Here is a 20328-nt window from a genome sequence, read left to right as displayed (position 1 = left end):
AAACAAGATCATTCTGTGTATTATATGAGTCACTTACTATTAGTCTCACTTTTTATGGAATTGAATTTGCCTATTTTCTTCACTGCTGGGAATATGAGTTTATTGTTTTGGAGTCCTGCACAAAGAGAGAGGGGATGCTGGTGGCATAACTGGAGGGAATATTTTTTTTATCTTTTTCCATTCTATCTTTGTGGGCTTGTTGAAGGACAGAAGATTTTATCTTCCCCCCACCCCCCCACCCCCACCCCCAACAGGACATGCTGCTTCATTTTTTTTCTTTCCCCAGCGGAGGAAATCTCACACTTCTGGCACTTTGACACATCACTGACTGTTAGAGAACATGGAGCCCCTGTTTACTGCTGGTTCTTGAGTCTTAAAACAGCCCTCCACTGCTTTTATTATACCAGTAATTGCACTTAATGCAGCTGCATTTCTAGTACGCTTGGCTAAGCTCTGAAAATTAAGTAGAGGGTACTTTGTTATAAAATACACTGTAATGAGCTCTGGTGGGACAGGGTCTGTTAAGTTTGAAATTACCTCAGGCCATTCCAAAGAACTTCTTAAAATATTTCACATCTATAAAAGTTTGCAACTAGATAAATAGCCAAAGGTATGGTTGAGAAGAAAAAAAAAACCACACAGCCCCGCAATATGCACTGGATGAAATATGAACATTTTTAATACCAAATTGTTACATTTATTTTAAACATTTATCATCTCAAGTAATTTGTTAAACTGAAAGTTTTCAAGTCGACAGCATGTAAATTTTAGGTGTTTGGTTGACACAGTGGTTTTTATGCATACTCTTTTTGCTTTTTGTTTCTTAATCCAGACCATGCATTCATGAAACTGGAATAAATTTAGGACTCCCTCTGGGTTTACATAAAGTGGTTCAAGAAGGGGTCACACCTCTCGGTACAAAAACCTTATAAGAACTGCTGCAACTATTAGCCAATTAGCTTAATGTTACAACTAACAGCCTGTACTGAGTACTGATCTCTGGTATCTGCCTAAATAAATGACTAATACGCCTTCAATTCCCTCAGTGTTCTTCAGCTATATGACCGCTGTAATGCTTTGCGGCTAATAAAATTTCAGATTGACTAATTTATTGGGTAGCTTTACCAAAACATCCAAGTAATCCTTTATATACTCATTAGAAATGGGTCCAAAATGAATTCTCTGAGGACTAAGTGGAAAAGTCTCCCTGGGATCAGCATCACTGAGCTTTAGATACATTGGCACAAATCGGGTGGAGTATCTTCTGTGGTTTTAGTGCAGCAATTTATCTGCGTTTTGTAGTTAAACTTTAAGCACGAGGTAATTAGAGGCCCCCAAGCTTGAAATTCATGCACCTTTTTTTTTTTTTCTTTAATAGACTCTATACAAGCTTGCCAAGCTAAGTATTTGACAGATGCAAGTTGTATGTGGAAGCTCTGTACCATACTTCCAGATAGGTTAAAATCTTAGAACTGTTTTATTTTGTTTTGAGATTTTGAATGTAGAAATGGGTAGGAAGTCTGTTACCAAGGGTCAGTCTGCAGCCTATTGTGTCATGAAGAAATATTCCTTAGTCCATAATCAAATACGCTGTGGCCATTAAGTACTGCACCTGTTGTCCAGATGGGCTAACAATAAACATGACACAGTCAATCATGCTTGCAGAATAGGGTGGACAGAAGGCTTTGGGGGATGTTTCCAGGGTCTTCCTCTGTTTATCTAGACCTTTACATCTATACTATTATGTGGTTGGGAATATCTGGGTTACTGCATTTCAATGTTGGAATCACTCTGGCAAGTTATTCCAAGGGACTCCATGGAGTTTTGTGTTTCTTTTGAGTTTTAAACTGAAATGGCACCTCTCTTTTTATTAACTAAGAAAACTGTTATTTGACAAAGAATGGAGCAATAAATTTCTGCGTGTTCAGAAATACTAAATACCATCAAAATTGTTCTAACTTCAAATGCAAATAAAGCTTGTTCTCTCTGCTAAACTTCATCCATAACAGGATATTTTTAGAGCTATGAATCATTTATTAGTTTAGATAATTTTATATTATGACAAGTTATTGAACACACAATTACGTGCAGTACTGCAATATAAAACATAGAATCAAAACCCACCTTTATTGAATAACTCCTTTATAAAAGGCTTTTGGACCAAAAGTACTTCAAAAGTTATAAAAGCCCATACCCCATTTCTCTCCTAGGAACATCCTTTATTGGATGAACAATTTGGAGAAAGGAGAGATTTAGAGATTTTACTTGAGCTTGAATAGGCATCTACCCTGCACACTATTTAAGATATACTCCTATTAGCTTGAGTATTTAAAATACTGTGGTAAGTTTACCAATGTGCTTAAATTTAAAATGAAATATCTAAGTATTTTTCGGATCAAGACATGACATACTGGGGGCATTGCTAAAGATCCACTTCACTCACAGTTTTGGAAAATAGTTACTTATTTACTTTTTGGAAGTGACTAAAAAAAAATTTATTGTGTTAAGTCACCTCCAAACATCCTCTTAAGTTTGTCAAACTCACAAATAATTTTATTTCAGTGAACTGAAGGACAACATTCAGAAACAATTAATAAATCAGTTTTAATATTTCTAGGAGTTGCCAAAAAGTCTTGATGCCAGACACAGTAGTTTTCAGTAAGTTTAATGCAATGTGGTATGGACTGGGAGTGTTGTACAGGAGCTAGTGTGAAATGAGCTGGGAGTAAGAAAACAGTCTCAAACTGGATAGTCAACAGATGCAAAAGCATATGATCAGCACGTGCTAGTATTTGGTCTCGCCTGTTGATATTACTGGCAAGAATGTCCAAATTAAGCATGTTGCCTCTGCAGTGTTACTTGAAGTGGTGCTCTGATGCCACTTCCCATCATTCATGTGGTTCCAGAGGAAGAAATAAGGATGAATACAGGTGAACAGGCCCATGTGAACCTCATGAAGTTCAACAAAGCCAAATGCAAGGTCCTGCACCTGGATCAGGGAAATCCCCAACATCAGTACAGACTGGGGGATGGAGTGATTGAGAACAACCCTGCGGAGAAGGACTTGGGGGATACTGGTGGATGAAAAATTGGGTATGAGCTGGCAATGTGCACTTGCAGCCCAGAAAGCCAATTGTATCCTGGGCTGCATAAAAAGGAGTATGGCCAGCAGATCAACAGAGGTTATTTTCCTCCTCTACTCTGGCTCTCATGAGACCCCACCTGCAGTAATGCATCCAGCTTTGAGGTCCCAAGTACAAGACAGACATGGACTTGTTCGAGTGGGTCCAGAGGAGGGCCACAAAAATGATAAGAGGGCTGGAACACCTCTCCTATGAAGAAAGGCTGAGAGATTTGAGGTTGTTCAGCCTGCAGAAGAGAAGGCTCCAGGGAGACCTTCTTGCAACCTTTAAATATGTAAAGGGGGCTTATAAGAAAGTTGGAGGAAGATGTTTTTACCAGGGCCTGTAGTGACAGGACTGTTACAGAATAAGTTTGATTAGTTATATTCTCTCTAAATAGTCTCATTTAGCACCCAGCTCGAGCTGTAACCTGAGAACTAATAGAAGAGGAATTGGAAGCCTTTACTTGGACTTTATTTTGCAGGATCCTAGGGTCAGATCTTTTTATGGTGGCCGGCATGCATAAATCCATAACAGGACAAGGGGCAACGTTTTAAACTGAAAGAGGGTAGATTTAGATTAGGCATAAGGAAGAAATTTTTTACAATAAGGGTGGAGAGACAACAGGTTGCCCAGAGAAGTTGTGGATGCCCCATCGTTGGAAGTGTTTGAAATCAAGTTGGACAGGGCTTTGAGCAACCTGATCTAGTGAAGGATGGTCCTGCCCATGGCAGGAGATTTGGACTAAATGATCGTCGATGGTCCCTTCCAACCCAAACAATTCTATGAGTCTGTGAAAATATCGGTGGATGGTTTGTCCACAAGCTAGTGTTATGTCTGGTTTGTGGATTCAAGATCACACTTCAAAGAGACCTGGAGCTCATAAGATGACGTGTGACGTGTTGCCCTTTTGCCATAAGGAGGTAGTGATGTTTGGACTTTTTGCTGCTATAGGCATCATAAAAACACCTAGTTCTATTTTCTGATTAATAAAATTAAATTATTTTGGACTTCCCTGGGAGTTTTGTCAGATGTTTACCAAAGGACAAAAATACACTCTTATGTTGAGCCCAAACAGTAATTATTGTCAATATAGTACAATACAATATAATAACCAAAGTCAAAAATCCGTGGGAGAAATTGTGTCCTCATTAATTGCTATACACTCCCTATGTTTGTAATATGGATTCTAAGGAAATACGATTTAAAAGCTGACATTATGAATTGTGTTGTGACACTTGATTTGCAGCTCTCTGATGATGCATGGGATAGTATAACTTCACTTTCCTTTCTAGACAGCACTGAATGTTGATGAAGAGCTTAAATATATCACTTTCCCCAGTGCAGAGAAACTATTATTTTATAGGTAATTAACTTGAAAACAAGAGTAGGTCTAAACCCTTTGGAACTCCGATATCAATAACAAAATGAGGCAAAAGGCTACCTCCCCTTTGATAATGAGTCCTTGAAACTTTGGTGGCGTGAATAGTAGCTTCTCTGTGGTGTGATTTTAATGAAAGCTATGATGTTTTTTCAAATTCCCTCCAGGGCAAAGCTTTTCGGAATAGCATCCGATGTTTTGGGGAAGGGGGGCTGTGTATACATGTTTAGTGAGTGAATTTAAATTGTTCAGCCATTTCAGCTTAATAAAAATCTCATTCAGTATTTTCATTCCGTTATGTTGCCTTCTGGAGCTTCACATGCCTGAGAAAGTGATCCATTTCACCTCCCACAACACAGCTCTAGATCCTGTGATCATAATGAACTTCTTTCCCCTAAGGAACTTACGTGTGGTTGAAAGTGCCAGTTCAGATAAGCTAGTGTGAAATATGAAAATTAAGGGAAGAAAGAAGAAAAGTGTGAAAAGAAAAGATGACTTGAGGTAGTATAAAAGAAAAAAGGTGTGCTCAGTCCTTTCCAGGATTTTTTGTACAATGGTTTTTCCTTCCTTAACTTTTAACAAATTAATTAATTAATAATAATTAACAATTCTTCTTTAGACAGAATATGTTTACACAGCAGTATAAGTTGGCTCAGGGACTGGAAGCAGCCCAGCCCTGGTACCACAGAGATGAAAAAGTTATTTTATCTTGCTTCTTGGGAAAGTTTCATAGCCTTTTTTAGGACAGCTAGACCTTTACCAGTGGTCACATTAACCCACTTACAGCTAGTCCACATTTGCCTACATTGTGACTGTGAAGACACGCCCTTAGCCCAGCTCAAGGTATTATGTGCCAGTGGTTCAAAAGGATGTTTGAGCCCCACAGAACAAATGTATTAGCAACACAGGTGTGTTGTATATGCAGCTCAGAGTGCAGCTGAATCCCTGTTGCTTTGTTAGCTCCAGTGTCAGCAATACTCAAGTGGCCATCTGAAGCATCAACTAGCAAACTTAAAACATCACCTCAGTGGAGCTAGAGGTTTCTGTTTGAGAACAGGAGTGAGGTACAAGCCACCATGGGAGCTGCACCTTGAGCTAACACTGCAGTGGAGACCAGTTCTTTGCTGTATGCAGGTTTTGGGAGGGTTGTAAACAAGGCACAGCTTAAATTCTGTTTAGATTATTCCTAATTCTTTCTTTCAGTTTACATGCTTCCATTTTTTTTTTCCTTTATTACAAGTGTTTTGATTTTGTCTCTTCTTCCTGCCATCCACTTTTCCTTTTACCTATAAAGAAGACAAAACTTTTTTTTCTGAAGTCATCACTCACCAAAATAAGCCTTTCTTTTCAGAAGACATCTGTCCATGAGCTGTCACAGCAGTCTGTCTTTTCCTCTTCCAGCTGTGTAGGTGCCTCTTCATTCTTCAGATTCCTCCTCTCCTGTAGAAGGAATCACTTTTATGTGAGAATTATTCTCAGAGAAGTTTGAAACAGAATTTTTCAGTGATACTTTTGGAAGAGTTCGGGCAGTTTTGGTCAATAGCTAATTTTTCTAGTGCATTCTCCATCTTATTTGTGGAGAGAAGTAGAATATATTTTGCAATAATATTGCATTTGTAAGGCAAAGCCTTTGCATTGAAAGACTTGTTTGTCAGTATTCACAGAAAATAACTTACTGCATTTCTGACTTGTCCTCCTACAAAATTGTTGAGTGGAAATGTATTTTTTACACGTAAATTTCTCAGATTTTCAGGTATTATTAACAAAATAAGACGTTGTTTGATGTAGAGCAGACAATTTAAAATAATCCAAAACATCCTAAAGCTAGCACATTCGTAATGAAAAATGTCAGAATACAAACTGTCTTCCAGGAGTGTACTAAAAGAAATAAGAAAAATAGATAAACAGCATCAGGCGTTACTCGTTAGTTTTACTGCAGGATGTATAAAGGTTGTGGGTGATGGGAGAGAAAAAAAGTGTATTCTGTGTTGAGTTTGACCAGTTTTTATTTAACTCTCTATATTTTAGTTTAAGTATCATGTTGTATTATACTGTGGAAAAAAAGTCTTTTCTGTTTAAATTAATGAGCTACAGTTACAAATTACATAGTTGTGAAAAATCTAGTTCTTCAGCTGGGTGGAGGCAGCATGAGAAATAATATGTTTAAGAATTAAAAGGCAATGTTGGAATGCAACAAAATATGAACAGAAATTCAAGGACATTATTTCAGTAAAATCTCAGCTCACAGACTACTGAGCTGTTATATCAAGCAAATTATTTCTCATTATAGCAAATGCATATATGTATTACCTTAGGTTTGGTGGGTGTATAATAAAATGTAATTGTTGAGAAACTATCTAAATTCGATACATTATCAGTATAATTGTAAAGCTCTTAAGAAAAAAAAAAAGAAAAAAAAGAGATATATTTATCAGTGCTCATAGAAAGTGAGAAAGAGCTGATTTAAAGGCTTAGAGTGTTATCTTGCAAAATGAAACTTTGCCCCCGAAGTCAAGGTAACCATCTGTGTCCATGTCTGATTCACGTACTGTGTGGGGAATGAATTCTGATGCCTTTAAATTCATTTGCTAAAGAATACCAAAATATCTGGCTAGAATAACCCACTGAACTTCGATGGTTAAGGTGTTCAAGGTATATTTTGAACTGTGAATGCCATGCTTCTTGTCTTACCGTGGTACAGCCTTGACTTTTTCAGGTAGTGAGTGTGAATCTTAGCTATGACATAGTAAAATAAAAGGAATATTTTCCCTCACTGCAGAAAGAATCTTGAGCTTAATTAATTCCTGATGCTAATGAATGTATCTCTGCTGAAGTGAATGTTGTGCCTACACACAGCATTCTCTTTGGCTGTAGAGAATTTGCTTCCGGTTTTCTCATTACTAAGCTCTCACTTCCACAACTATTCTCGCTGTCTTCTGATCAAACTTTTCTATAGTTCCCTGGTAGGCACTCTCCAAAGGTGAAGGAAACTCAACTTTTCTCATGTGACTATTTAAAAAGATTCTACTGTATATTAAAGGAGAAACACCAGTCATGTGCTGGAGCCAATAATAATAACAACAGAAAATATGTTAGCTTCTTATTTCTAATTTATTTTCAAGCTCATTCATCATGAACTGAATGAATTATTTTAACCTTAGCAAAGATTTAAAGACGATATCACTATTTCCAGTAAAGATTTAACTATTCTTTCTAATCATTGGGATTTCTAAGAGATTCTGTTTCCTTACAGACTGCTGAAACAGACTCTTACAAATGGTAGCATGCTTTTTTTATATATTAAGAACCTGATCCAAAGTGCTGGAAGTCTTTCCCTTTACTACAGGGGCTTTGGATCGACCCTTTTTTTTTTTTTTTTAAAGACGCAGCAGTGCTTTTAAAACCAATTGGTTCCATCTCCCAGTTGTAAGGACTTAACCAGTATTCTGATGTGTATGACCACTTCCCTTGAAGACTGCTTCATTAGGACTTGGGGATTTCTAGTTTGCTTAGGCATGGTCATTTTTGAGTCCTCAGAAATTCTGAAATACTATTTTAGCTCTTATAAAACTTCTTGGTGAAAACGTCTTCTTTTTTTTTTTTTTTTTTTTCCCTAGTGAGAAATTAAGAACCAGTTGCAATAGATTTTAAGCATTTTCTACAGTTCTACTACAGCTAGTCTTGGTAATCTCCTTAAATTTCTTCAGTTATTTTTTGAAATCACCAAATTCTCAACAGTTGCATTTCCTTACAGTCTCCCTTATGAACACAGAGAAGCAGCAGCTGGAAGACAAGCAAAAATAATTGACTAGTGGCACAGTTGGTTCTTACCAGAATCCTCTGTTAATTACACAGTTCAGTTTTGGCAACCAATACAGATTTCTTCCCTGAAAATGTGGATTGATTGCAGACTTCTACCCAGTCTCACTTAACTTATGAATCTTCATTATATCTTTTTCTGACTGCATCACAAAAAGGAAAAAAGGGCATGTAGTGTACAAACAAATCTGCCACCTACATGCATGTGTCATAAAACCAAATCTGTAAAAGTAGTAAAGCCCTAAATTCACCTTAGAACCAGAAACAATTCTAAATAGTTGTGCACTTAGATTCATTTCAGTATGTCGCCTACTTTGGTAGGATAATTATGCATTAGTCAGTAATTGTCTTGTTATATTATAGATGGATTTTGTATTCCAGCAGTGAATGTGACTCTTATATTTGCCAATAGTAATGTTTGATGTATTTTTAAATTTTTAATGTTCACTTAACATAAGGCAGTCTGTTCTTTCCCAGTGTTGTTCTTAGCTGGGGGCTTCCTTTTACTTAGCCAGTGGTAGTATGACAGAAAAAAGTAAGTATGCTAGAAGTGCAGGTGACCAAAACCTACAACTGCTTATGTCACTAGGTGTGGGATTTTCTTTCTGCTTTGCTACCATGCAGTCTTCTGTAGCCCTTGTTATGAATTTAAATGACTATATCAAATGTGAAATTTGTCTTTTTTTTGGTGTATGATACTGAGTGTTGAATATATTACCTAGTTCAATAACATCTAAAGCTGTTAGTTTCTAAAATTACATTCCGCTTGCTGTCAGAAGAGGTTATATGTGTTTCTTAAGAATATTCAGTGGGTGGTTGTAGCCATATAGCAAGTGGTTGGCTTCCTGTGCAGACAGTTGTGAAATGCCTAGCCTTAGCATCACACGTGGCAGAGATAGCATAGCCCTCTTAGCATACAGTATCTTAGGCCATTAACAAGTAAGTATTTAGATCTTCAAGTACTGTGGATATATCAATAAAAGTTCACATCTGTTACTCCACCAATAGTAATGAGAAACTAATGGAAAGAATACTAGTTGTAAAGCATCTTAGTATTTGTTTTCCTTATTCATTTACTTTTTTGTTACCACAGATGAAGTAAGTAGTTTTTGTCTGTCAGGAGTTGCATTTTTCTACTGAGCACTGAAAAAAGTTGTTTGTCCATAAAATGATGCAGCGAGCCTACCAAAATAGAGGAAGAAGTAAGGAAGGAAAAGATGGCTATGCAAGAAAGCAGACTTTTGTATAGGAGGGTCTAGTTAGGAGAAGCTGCATATGTTTCAGTGTTAGTAAAAACAGGGAGGATGTGAATCATGGCTTGCACATTTGCAACACACCACTGTCTACGGCATAAAAAGGCAATTGTATTGGCTCTGAGGAGGAGCAGCTTGCCTGTTTTGTTCACAGAAGATTCTGAAATAACACTGCCAAGATTTAAGGCAACAAAAAAAGGGGGGACATAACAAAGCAAGATTTCTCCTTCTTGACTTTCAGAAATATATTATACCTTGCTTCATGTAGATCGAACAGCTTTTGGTCCCCTTGACATACTAGTGGCATATGAAAGCCCTGTGGATGGATGGAGCGTTAGATTGGAAGTAATAAGGTTGTGCCTGACTTACCTCCGCATTTGTAGCAGATGTTACAAATGTCATAACATGAACCTTTGGGATCAGACTGGAAAAAAAAGCAAGACAACAGATGTAGGCCTCTTAGTTTTACCAGCAAGTATAGTCTGACACTATATAACACTGTTCTGACTTGATGTTAATACCCTGTCCTCCTCCTGAGAACAGAATCAGTGACACTAGCCATTTCTGTAGCAGTGAAGCTGGAGAGGGGTGACAGCAGTTTTCTTCCCAGAGGAATTTTAATACTAGTTTAAAAATAAGACAATAGAACTATTACTCCAGTAAGTGTCTTATTGTTATACCTGAATAAGTAATCCATACTCATCATTCGTTTGGGGGGGAGGCGGGGGAGGAGAACGACTGAATTTAAAGGAATTTTTTCATGCTATCATAATGTTTATGCATTTTTCCGCTGGTAAAGCCAAATCTTGCAGAGTGGACATTTATTTAAAACACTGCTAAATTCCTAGATTTTTAAGGCCTCAATTCAACGCCCTTTGTGTGTCCCTCTCCCTTGCCTCACGCATCTGTCTCTACTTTGCCTCTTTCTCTTCCATACTTCTGTAGACTCTTTTTCCCATCTCTTTACAGCAATTGGATTTCCTGGGAAGCTTATATCTCACTTTAATTATTGAACCCAACTTCATTAAAGCTACAGTAAAGTCTAAAGCATCTTTTACTTGCAGCTGTCTCCACCAGCACTTTCTCAGCTATCCCATCTAATGTTTGGACAGTTTAAAAACATTTTTGTGCTTCTTTTCACATTGTCCCCTATTTGTGACTCATGTTCTCTGAACTGAAATGTAAAGCCATTTTTCTTTCTTCTTTAAGACTGCTGCCGTCTAATAATATTGACATATGGTTGAAGAATAGGTGGCGTTATCTGCTTCTTATTGTATCTATTTGTGAGAGTGCAATGTAAGTGAACAATCTTTATTAGGATCACAATTGTTATTCTTGCATTCTGTATAAATTCTTCCTCCTCCTAGATTTTTGGGAGCAAAAGGCAACATTGTAAATATTTGTAAAACAACCAGTATAAAGTCAGTTCAGTTCTGGGAGGTAGTTCTAATTCAGTTGCATCAGAGACAGTGGTCCCTCCCCTCCGTGTAAAGTGCATTTTGCTGCCTTATAGAGAAGCTAATGGCCAGAGTGAACATTAATATTTACCCTTAATTGTTTTATGGGTGGTGTAGTTCTTTTGCTTCTCCTGCTATTGATTTTAATGGAAATTATGTCTTCTTTATTTTCTGCATTGTCCTCTACATGGTGGAGGCTGCATGAAGTTATTCCTTCTGTTTCTCAAGAGTTTTGGCCAATGGTCCTGTATTTCATCGGAGAGGAAGAAAATTAATGCAGGAGTGCAGGCCCTTGTATTTTTTTCTCTGTGCTTCAGTTTAAAGTAGTGGTGATTCTCTCTGCCACACCACTCCCTCAGGTGCTGCCATTCTTGAACTGGAGGCTTAGCCCTCTCCCTGAAGAATTTCATTGTCAAGAAGAGTGGGGGTTCTCCCATGAAGAATTTTAATCACCCTGTCTGTAGCCCTTTTGAAGGAGGCACAATAGTTCCTATAGTAACTACTACAGTGCGGGAGAAAGGCCAGTGCTCCCTCCCCCAGCCACAGATGGAGAACTCTCTTTGCTTAGATGACTGGAAATTCTTGCACAGCAAAGACTTCATCCTTCACAGTGAAAAGAAAAATCTCTGAAATAAACTCTTAAAATGTACAAGTCTTAAAATGTAAGAAACAGTGCTAGTTGAGTTATCAAGTAGAGCACATAAAAATCTCAAATCTACTTATTTTTAAGGTGTGTTTAACATTCATTCTTTGGGGTTTTAATTTTAAGAAGTTCAGAAAAGAATAGAGACACATTTAGGACCTAAGAAATCTTGTCTCCTCCTCCCACCCCCCTACCCCTACCCCCAAAGAACAAATCCTGTGGGAAGCAGACTTATAAACCAGATGAAAATAATTAGGAAAGGAAAAGGATCAGCTCATAAAATTGATGAAAACTTACATGAAGACAGCCACTTATCTAGTTTCTTTTTTCCATTCACTTGAATCTTTTCTAAGGGGAGGACACATTATGTGTCTTCAAATCCATTGATTCCAGTCCAATTAACAAGTGATATAGTGCATTCTGCTTTTTTGACATTTTAATTTCATCAGTTTTAAGTTATTGAAACTAAAAAAGCTATTAAAAAAAAGTTTTAAAGTATTAAGCAATTTGAATTTGAGAAGCAAGTTTTACTAAAAATTCCTTTAATTCCTGGAGCTTCTGATGAAGCATCATAGATGAACTACTGAAAATAATAAAACACGCTTGTAATTGTATAACATAACATTTTCTTTAATTAACCGGTACATTCCTGATAACTACTTAGTTATTGCATGGAAAGTTTTGGTTTACTTTCTCAACCATGGATTCCCCAGTAATGAATACATGCTCTGTACCAGTGACCGGAAGATGGACATCCAGAATAATAGGCATTCGTGTACACAAAAAATAGATTTGAAATGCCATTGTTAGCTTTGTAAGTTGATTATCATATATTGCATTATGCATCTTACATGTAGTCCTCAGTGACAAATTTGTTCTGATACTTTATTGCTGTGATACTTAGTTGGTAATGGCACAGCATTAATGATTCCCATAGCTTTACTAAACCAAGATAAAATACCTTTCCACATATGTTGCTACTCCATCTGAGATTTATTTCTTCTTCCCATCTGTGAAGGTGGATAAGAGACCTAAATTTTGGATCATATGGTGGCTTATGGCGAGGTAGACTGGTGACATCATTTAATTTCTTTGAATACCCTTTCCAAATCAGAGGGCAACATCTCTGCTTACATCACGCTGGTTGCCTATCATTCATCTCACTTTAGATCAGGATCTGAATACATATCATCTATGCCTTATGTCCTCAACATACATGTTAGGCAGAGGACTTCACTCTTGCTGGAGATTTCTTTCAAAACAGAATCAGTCATAAATGGGATAGCAAAGAACAATCAATGGAAAAATCCATATCCATCACAAAGTGTTAAATATGAAGTAAAAGAATTAATTAAAAAAAAAAAAAAAGCAGCTTTTGTGGATGTTAGCATACATAAATACTGGCCTTTCTTTCTGAACCTAATGTTGTTACACTTTGTCCTTCCCTGACATTGCATCTTCTGTTGTTCAGTTTAGCCTCTCAATCAGTGCCCCTGTCTTTTCTAAAACACAGCTTTTAAGCATCCCAAATTACTTGTTATAACGTCTCATAGGAAAGCCCCAAGGTTTAACAATGACATATCGCCTCTTCCTGTAAAACCACCCTGATTATCACATTCACCTGCACTGTTCTTTCATGAGCATTTGGGGTTGTTCCTAGAAATAATAAAAGTTAAATTTTCATGTAGAATCTACTTTACACTAAGGCAATTAATATTAGAAATTGTATTGTAATTTCTATAGACATTTTTTCTGCTTTGAAACAAAAAATGTTAAGCTCTGGAAAAGAATACTTAAAAGATTATAGCCACACTCGTGCTGTGAACTGCTTTGCACATAGAGTCACCTGAGACAATTCAGACAACTCTACTTCTTATGCTCTCTCATCTGAAATGATCATGTATTTTGTTGATACCTACAGGGAGAAATATTAGCCAACCCTATGTGAAGCTTCTGTGCAATTAGCCTGATATGGTTACATATTTTGTGAATAAAATGGATAATGTTCGCTTTGGTGGGGTGTTTATAAACTTTCATATTTATGTAGAACTGCTCAGGCTTCGCTAATTAAAGTCTGACTTTACTGGCAGTCATAATTAGAGCTCTTCAAGATTAAAAAAGTGAAACATGAGCTCTGTTTTTTTATAATTCTTCAGGCAGCAGATTACCTACAAGGGTGTAGCAGGATGGCCTTATGTCCACCTCTGCTTCCAAGCATAAAGAAAGCTGCTGCTCAGAAAAGTCAACAAAGTTAAATAAAAATAAGGATTTTGAGGCTAATTGAGAAAAAGCCTTTATAAGTAAATAATAGTTCAGGGGAATTAATTAAAAAGGTCAGTATAGTTTTTTAAAACAAGTTTTAAAATTGTTATCAGAGCAACAGAATTTTAAAACTCTTGGTCTGAATTTTACCAAACTTTCCACAAAAACAATTTATGTTGAAAGGTGGCATGCAAACTCTCACAAAAGTATTTTAGAGGGAACTGATTATTGTGCTGGTGATACGTGCTTTCACTCCTAGTGATCAAGGAATACTGCTTCTGCTTAATGAGAACTCTGTCTTCTCCAGTAGAAAGTCACAGTGAACATCAGTCTTTGGTCATTCTGTGCTCCAATAGCTTAGAAGTGAGTTTAAGAGGAAATCCTCTCTCTTCAGGTTGCGTGGAAGTCTTTGTTAGGCAGTCTACATTTTTCTTTTCCATAGTTTCCCACTCTTCCTAGCACAATTGCAAATTCTCTTGAGATTGCATTAAGCATGCTTAGACTGCCCCCAAGACACACTGAAAGGGATGTGGTTCTTCCTTCACCTCATGTATAGCCAGATTAGTCATTAAGGGATGAAATTTAAAGAGGAATTAGTGAGCAGTTAGAATTTTTTCCTTGTTAATAGCTTGTTATGGAATAATCCTATGCCAGGAATAGACATGTCAGTCTGGACAGTAAAAGTCATGGCCCAATGCCATGGAAAGTAAAAGATTTTAGTAGACATATTCCTCTGCTCCAGCACTGGAAAGTCACTATTAACAGTCAATATTTAATGCAAATATTGGTTCAGTCAACTTTTTGATTAACCACAATTGTGCATTCAGACCTTAAACTTTGTCAATTAAATGTAGACAGCACAAAATATGACCACATGTGAAAAAGCCTATCTAAAGATAGGCTCTTGTTCATACCACTAAAACAGGAGAAGCTTGGAAGAAGAATTTAACCTGGGTTTGGAACTTGTTTCCTTTGTGACTCCTGTTGCAGTTTGGTATGCATGCTTCAGCCTTCACCACATCCCAATTTCCTCTACTTCCTGCTACTCAAAAGAAGACATTTATTTCATGCATGCAGGACTTTGTTTCTGTAAAGAGTCTGCATTTAAAAAGGAATCTACATTTTTTAAAAAATGTGCATCCAGATCATTAGGTCTGTGAAGGTTGTTGAGCTACTTTGATTTACAGATGTTGTGATAGAAATTCTAAATGCCTTGCTTTTCAAGATTTCTGTGAGCAGCTGAGCTGTGGCTGCTGCTGGTTCCATCCACAGTATGAGAGATTTAGAGATGACTGGCTGTGGCTTGTGTGATGCAAGCCAGTTCAGTATTTATAGTTTATGTTTTGAAATTGTAGAATAAAATAACATCGTCGCCTGCTTTTTAATCCAACAGTTTCAGTCTATGTCTTCCTTTCATCTATTGTCATGCCAGCAATCCATTCAGTACAAATAAGAGGCTTTCTGCTGTGATTGGACTGTGAGATTGCCATGTTTTTGAAAGGTATCAATGTGATAGGTATTTGTGTACCCACAATGGTGTATTTCTTCTGATGCAGTTAGGTATCAAGAAATCTTGAAAGCTCGAGTAAGTGAAATAATGAAGCAATGTAGTCAGAAGATCAAATAAAAAAAGTTTGTTTCCGTTATTCTAGGTTTACCTCAATATTCTTGTCTCATTCCTCAAAATGTGAAGAATGATACTTAGGAAAATGAATGAAATGCAGAAAGTGCATATTTAACACCTATTCAGTTACCAAAAAAGAGTCACAGTGTGGCTACCAGAAGCATAATGGTTTTCTGTTTAACATATTTATGCTGGTTGTAAAATTAGGAACTGTCATTACAACTCCACATCACCTGAGTAAGTGCAAGACACATAAATCAGAGTTCTACTGCTATAAAAATGTCAGTGAACTGAATGGCATGAAAGTACTACAAGATATTTGTCTATGTGTATACCAGCCACTAGGATGAAGGCATTGATAGAGGATTTAATTGACAAATTTTAAAGCTAAGATTTGGCCCTCTGTTGTTTTCTAGTTAACTCACTGACCTTGAAGTGTTTTAATTTGAGGTATAGAACTGAGAGTGTCCCAAGTATGAAGAACTGATGACTTACCTGTAAATATCATTTAAAGATACTGTTTTAAAAAGTGTTGCACTGTCTTCATGAACTTTATTCAAGTTATGATACCCACTTGCTAAAACACATGCAATGAACAATTAACATCATAGAACTGGAAGCGATATTCAATATGTAATGGATACCCTTTAAATGCTAGGGGATTGTAAAGGAAGGATATGGGGCAGGAATCACAAAATTAATCAGAAGGCAAATTCCAAATGATGATGTGTTCAGACAATGCATGGAAAATACAACAATACAGTCTAGATGGAAGAATGAAAAGAGGTAAAGGATTTCAGGGAGGTTTTGTGATTTGGGGGGGGGGGTTGCTTTTTACAATGCTTTCACAGAGACTACTATGAAGCAATGCCTAGCAGACCAAAACTGAATTTCCTTTTTGTTTCTAGAAGATGATAAATGAAATGACCATACAAAGTACAGTGCTAACTGATAGCAATCATAATGGGAATACTGATAATCTTTACAGTGCTTTATATTTTGTTTAGTCATACAACTAAAGCTAAAGTTTCTCTCAGAAATATAGGTACAACTCCGGTTTAAGCAAACATTTGATATTGTATCTGGAGGCAGAGTAAGGACAAAAGAAGGATCATCTTTAAGTCTGCCTGCAAAAAGGAAAGTTAAAGGAGTCTAAGTTGCTTGAAAATTTAATGTGGTCTCTTTTTTTCATGAAATAAGCATTGCTGTTTATAGTAGGCTTCACTACAGCTATAGAAAAGATGAAACATTGCAAAGAGAAGCAAAATGATTTAGAATCAGAAGGCTGATAGAGAAAAATATAAGACCGACTAAGTACCTAAAACTTGTAAAATGATAATATTATGCGGACATGTCTGGTCAGTCACTATACTAACTGAAGTTAAAAAAAAAACCAAACAAGTACAGCAGTTGGTCTATTACCAACTTTAGTTGCAATGTAAAGCAGAAGTCTTGAAGAAGACTTTTCTCTTAGGTTGTTGGCATCTATGTCCTTGAATGCCTTCAGAGAAAAGAGGAGGACTTAGAAAATACTGGCTGTACAGCAGTCACCATTTGTAATTATGAGCTATTGCCTGAATCTATTAGCAATGAAGCCACCTGTTTGCCCAGTATAAATAGCTTAGAATTTCCTGCAAGGAAATTACATGAAGCATCAATAAGGAATGATATTACATTTTTAGGTCAATATGACTATCATTACTTGGCATTTATCTTTTCTTACTGATATCATGTTTGGCAGCCAGTATCATAGAAGACTAAGAAATTGTTGCTCTGTATTTTGTTTTCATTGGTGTTAAATTAGCCTGTTCTGTAATGGCAGTCATCCATTCTGCTTGTTTTAGCGGATCCCTGTTATTTCATTTTTCTTATCACACGTTGTAAACAGAGCAATACGTAGAGATGCACTAGTGCTGTGATGGTTCCAGAGGCATTAGACCATCACGCTCTTTGGATGTAAATGTTTTTCTGTGCACTTTAGAAGGGTGCAGGATGAACTTCACCTCTTCTCTCTTCTATGGGTATGCCTGGCTTTGACACTAAGACAGGAGAGGAAGGGAAAGTTCCTGCAGCCCTGTGCCCTCTTCTCCGTGCTCTAGCTTTCTCTGGTCATGTGGCAAAGACAGCCTAGACCCAAGAAGAAACATCAGCTTGCAGTAGATGCCTACATTTGGTTATACTCAGACTCGATTGCTGGCTTTGTGCTCCTGGCATAGAAAGTTTAACGAAATAGTAGTTTTATGATTTCTCAGCCTTTTTTGTACTCACTACTGCCTTTGAAACATAACACCTTATTACTCACTTGGTACTTTTAAACTATATAATTTAAAAGTAGAAGCTGAAGTTTCAAGTACGTGTTCCAGCAACTAACATGGATATCTGGGATACTATAATACTTCCCTATGCTTAGCAATAACTTTGATATCTCAGATGTGTTTACAAATGTTGACTTTTTAATGTTGTGTTTACTTCATTTCAGTTTCAAATAAGATGAATAACATATTCAGATAAATCTCTCATATCTTCCTACCTCCTGAGTAATATTTAGTTCTCATTCCCACATTTCAAAACATTTCCATTATGTGTAGCTTCTTTTTCAATAGTATTTTTCACTAAATTCTGCATGCTGTCATCACCATGTACAAAAAAACCTTCTACAGGGACTTGGGATATATTTGAATAAATGATTAATTTCCAGAGTTCTTGGATATTTAAATAGGGGTGGGGGTTTTTTTGGGGGGGGGGGGGCAGGGGGGATATTTTTATCCTTCAAATTTGAGTCACTGAAAATTACATACAAATTTTATTTACTATATGCAAGGCAAATTTGAAATTAACACTGGTGTATAAAATGCGAAACATATTTAAATAGTTAATGTCAAATGGTATGATCAGGAGCACATTAGACGTGAATGTACAGACCTTGCAACATAACTGTTTTTTATTCAGTTATAGGTGCCCAGCGCAGGAGAAGTCCCAGTGCCCTTGCCATTGAAGTATTTGAGTCACATTTGGGAAGTCATATTTTACAGGTAAAAAAATGGCTTTTCCAAGAAAAATCAAAATAACTAGCTAGTCATATTTCTGCTAATAATTTAAATAGTATTGTTTTCAGCACTTATATTAATGAGGTTTTTTTTTTTTAAGCTCATATTTCCTTCTCTTTAGAAAGCCCATGATTGGGAGAATGTTAATGAGACGGAGGGCAAGTATTATTTAGCAGAATCATAATATTTTGCTGTTTAGAACTGTGCAATAAGTGTTTGCTCACAGAATGCCTTTATGTATTTGTATGTATGTGTGCACAAAACAGTATTTTGTGTTGGTAATTTGATTTGCCTTATGTGTCACGTATAGATTTAGGGTTTTTTTCCCTCACTTTGGTTTATAAGCACTGCTTTCCTCCCTGATATCCCAGTTGTCACAATTATATATCACAAATTTGCAACAATCTGCAAAGAGAAAAAAATGAACAGTGGCATGCCTCTTAGGTGTCCTTAGCAATGAGATAAAAACTAATCTGATATTTGTCAAAGAGTTTAGTCACACTGTACAAGTTGTTATATTCCAGGAAGATTAAACTGAAAAACAATGACCTGATGGAAACATTCTTATGCATGCTTTGTTTGGTCAGGGTTACTACAACCTTTCTTAGGTTGTGGTAATCAAACATGGAGCAGAAGCAGTTAAGAACAAAATGTGATGTGTTTTGTCAGCAGGGCGAAAAACCCAGCACTATGGAAATAAAAACCGTGTAGTCTTTTCTAAGTGCGGCACTGAATAACTACTGTTATTTAACAACGTACACAGCTTCTCAATGCAAATATATTGCTTGGTGTATTATCTTTTGAGAGGTACAAAAGAGGTAAATTAGGATATTATCATGAGAAATATTCCACTTAATTTGAAATGATTGAGAGCTATTTCTCTGTACTACCTCAGCTGTGGCATTCAAAAGCACTATGGATAATGTCAGATTTTTCACATCTTTATAAAGTAACTAAATGCAGAATAGCAACAAAGATAATTTTAGGAAAACAAGAAAACATGAAATTAACTAGTAGAATGAATTTCTCTTTGGAACAAAAATCATGAATGAAATTATTTACTTAGCTGTACACCTTTGGCAGAGGTCTAGGTCAAGTTTTTGATTCTGTAAGCAAATACTTGTGTTTTAGTTACTGTATCAAAGACATCTGCATCAGTATCTACAGCCCTGTGTTTGCATATTAGACAGAAACACTGTCATGCTGTCTCATAAATGTAGAAAAAATGAAGAAATAGCAGTTTTGTGATATTTCAGTTTAAGTAATTTGTCAGTGTGTTATTTTGAGTATGGAAACATGTACTATATATCCTAAAGGTATGTTTATTACAATATGAATTAGAACAATTATCTAGATAAAACCTCATTGAGACTGATTTATATACACTTCTTAAGTATTAGGTATGACCCTTTATGGATGAAAATGAAAATACATAGGATGGCCACTTTGAAAACTACGTGACGTTTGAGTTTTTCACTTATTGCGTATTAAAGCAATTAGTGATTTTATTACTTATTTAAGCTAGATTCTCCTTTTGGATTTTATTTTTTGTACTTATATGTGATAAATTAAGGTGTTTTCAGGATATAACTTTATCATGCTACTAGTAAAAAAACCCCTGTATTGCAGTTGTACCTGTAATTGAGGATTTTCAGTCAAAATTACCATCAGCATCATATTGAATGTCTGTTGAGGTGTGGCCTTTTCAGAGAGGGTGGTG

General features: G+C 36.4%; 1 protein-coding gene across 6 annotated transcripts in view; it reads left to right on the top strand.

The window, feature by feature from the left end:
- The window catches only part of NPAS3 (neuronal PAS domain protein 3), a 628856-nt gene that overhangs the window by 295363 nt on the left and 313165 nt on the right, over positions 1-20328 (top strand). For all 6 annotated transcript variants that reach the window (XM_069784007.1, XM_069784009.1, XM_069784008.1 and 3 more), the window contains one exon: positions 18511-18593. In XM_069784007.1, coding sequence (XP_069640108.1) covers positions 18511-18593 — 83 coding nt within the window. The remainder of the gene's footprint in view (positions 1-18510; positions 18594-20328) is intronic.

Source organism: Haliaeetus albicilla, chromosome 5 (genome assembly GCF_947461875.1).
Source record: "Haliaeetus albicilla chromosome 5, bHalAlb1.1, whole genome shotgun sequence".
NCBI classification, from domain to species: Eukaryota; Metazoa; Chordata; class Aves; order Accipitriformes; family Accipitridae; genus Haliaeetus; species Haliaeetus albicilla.
This window is presented reverse-complemented; position numbering and strand designations above follow the sequence as displayed.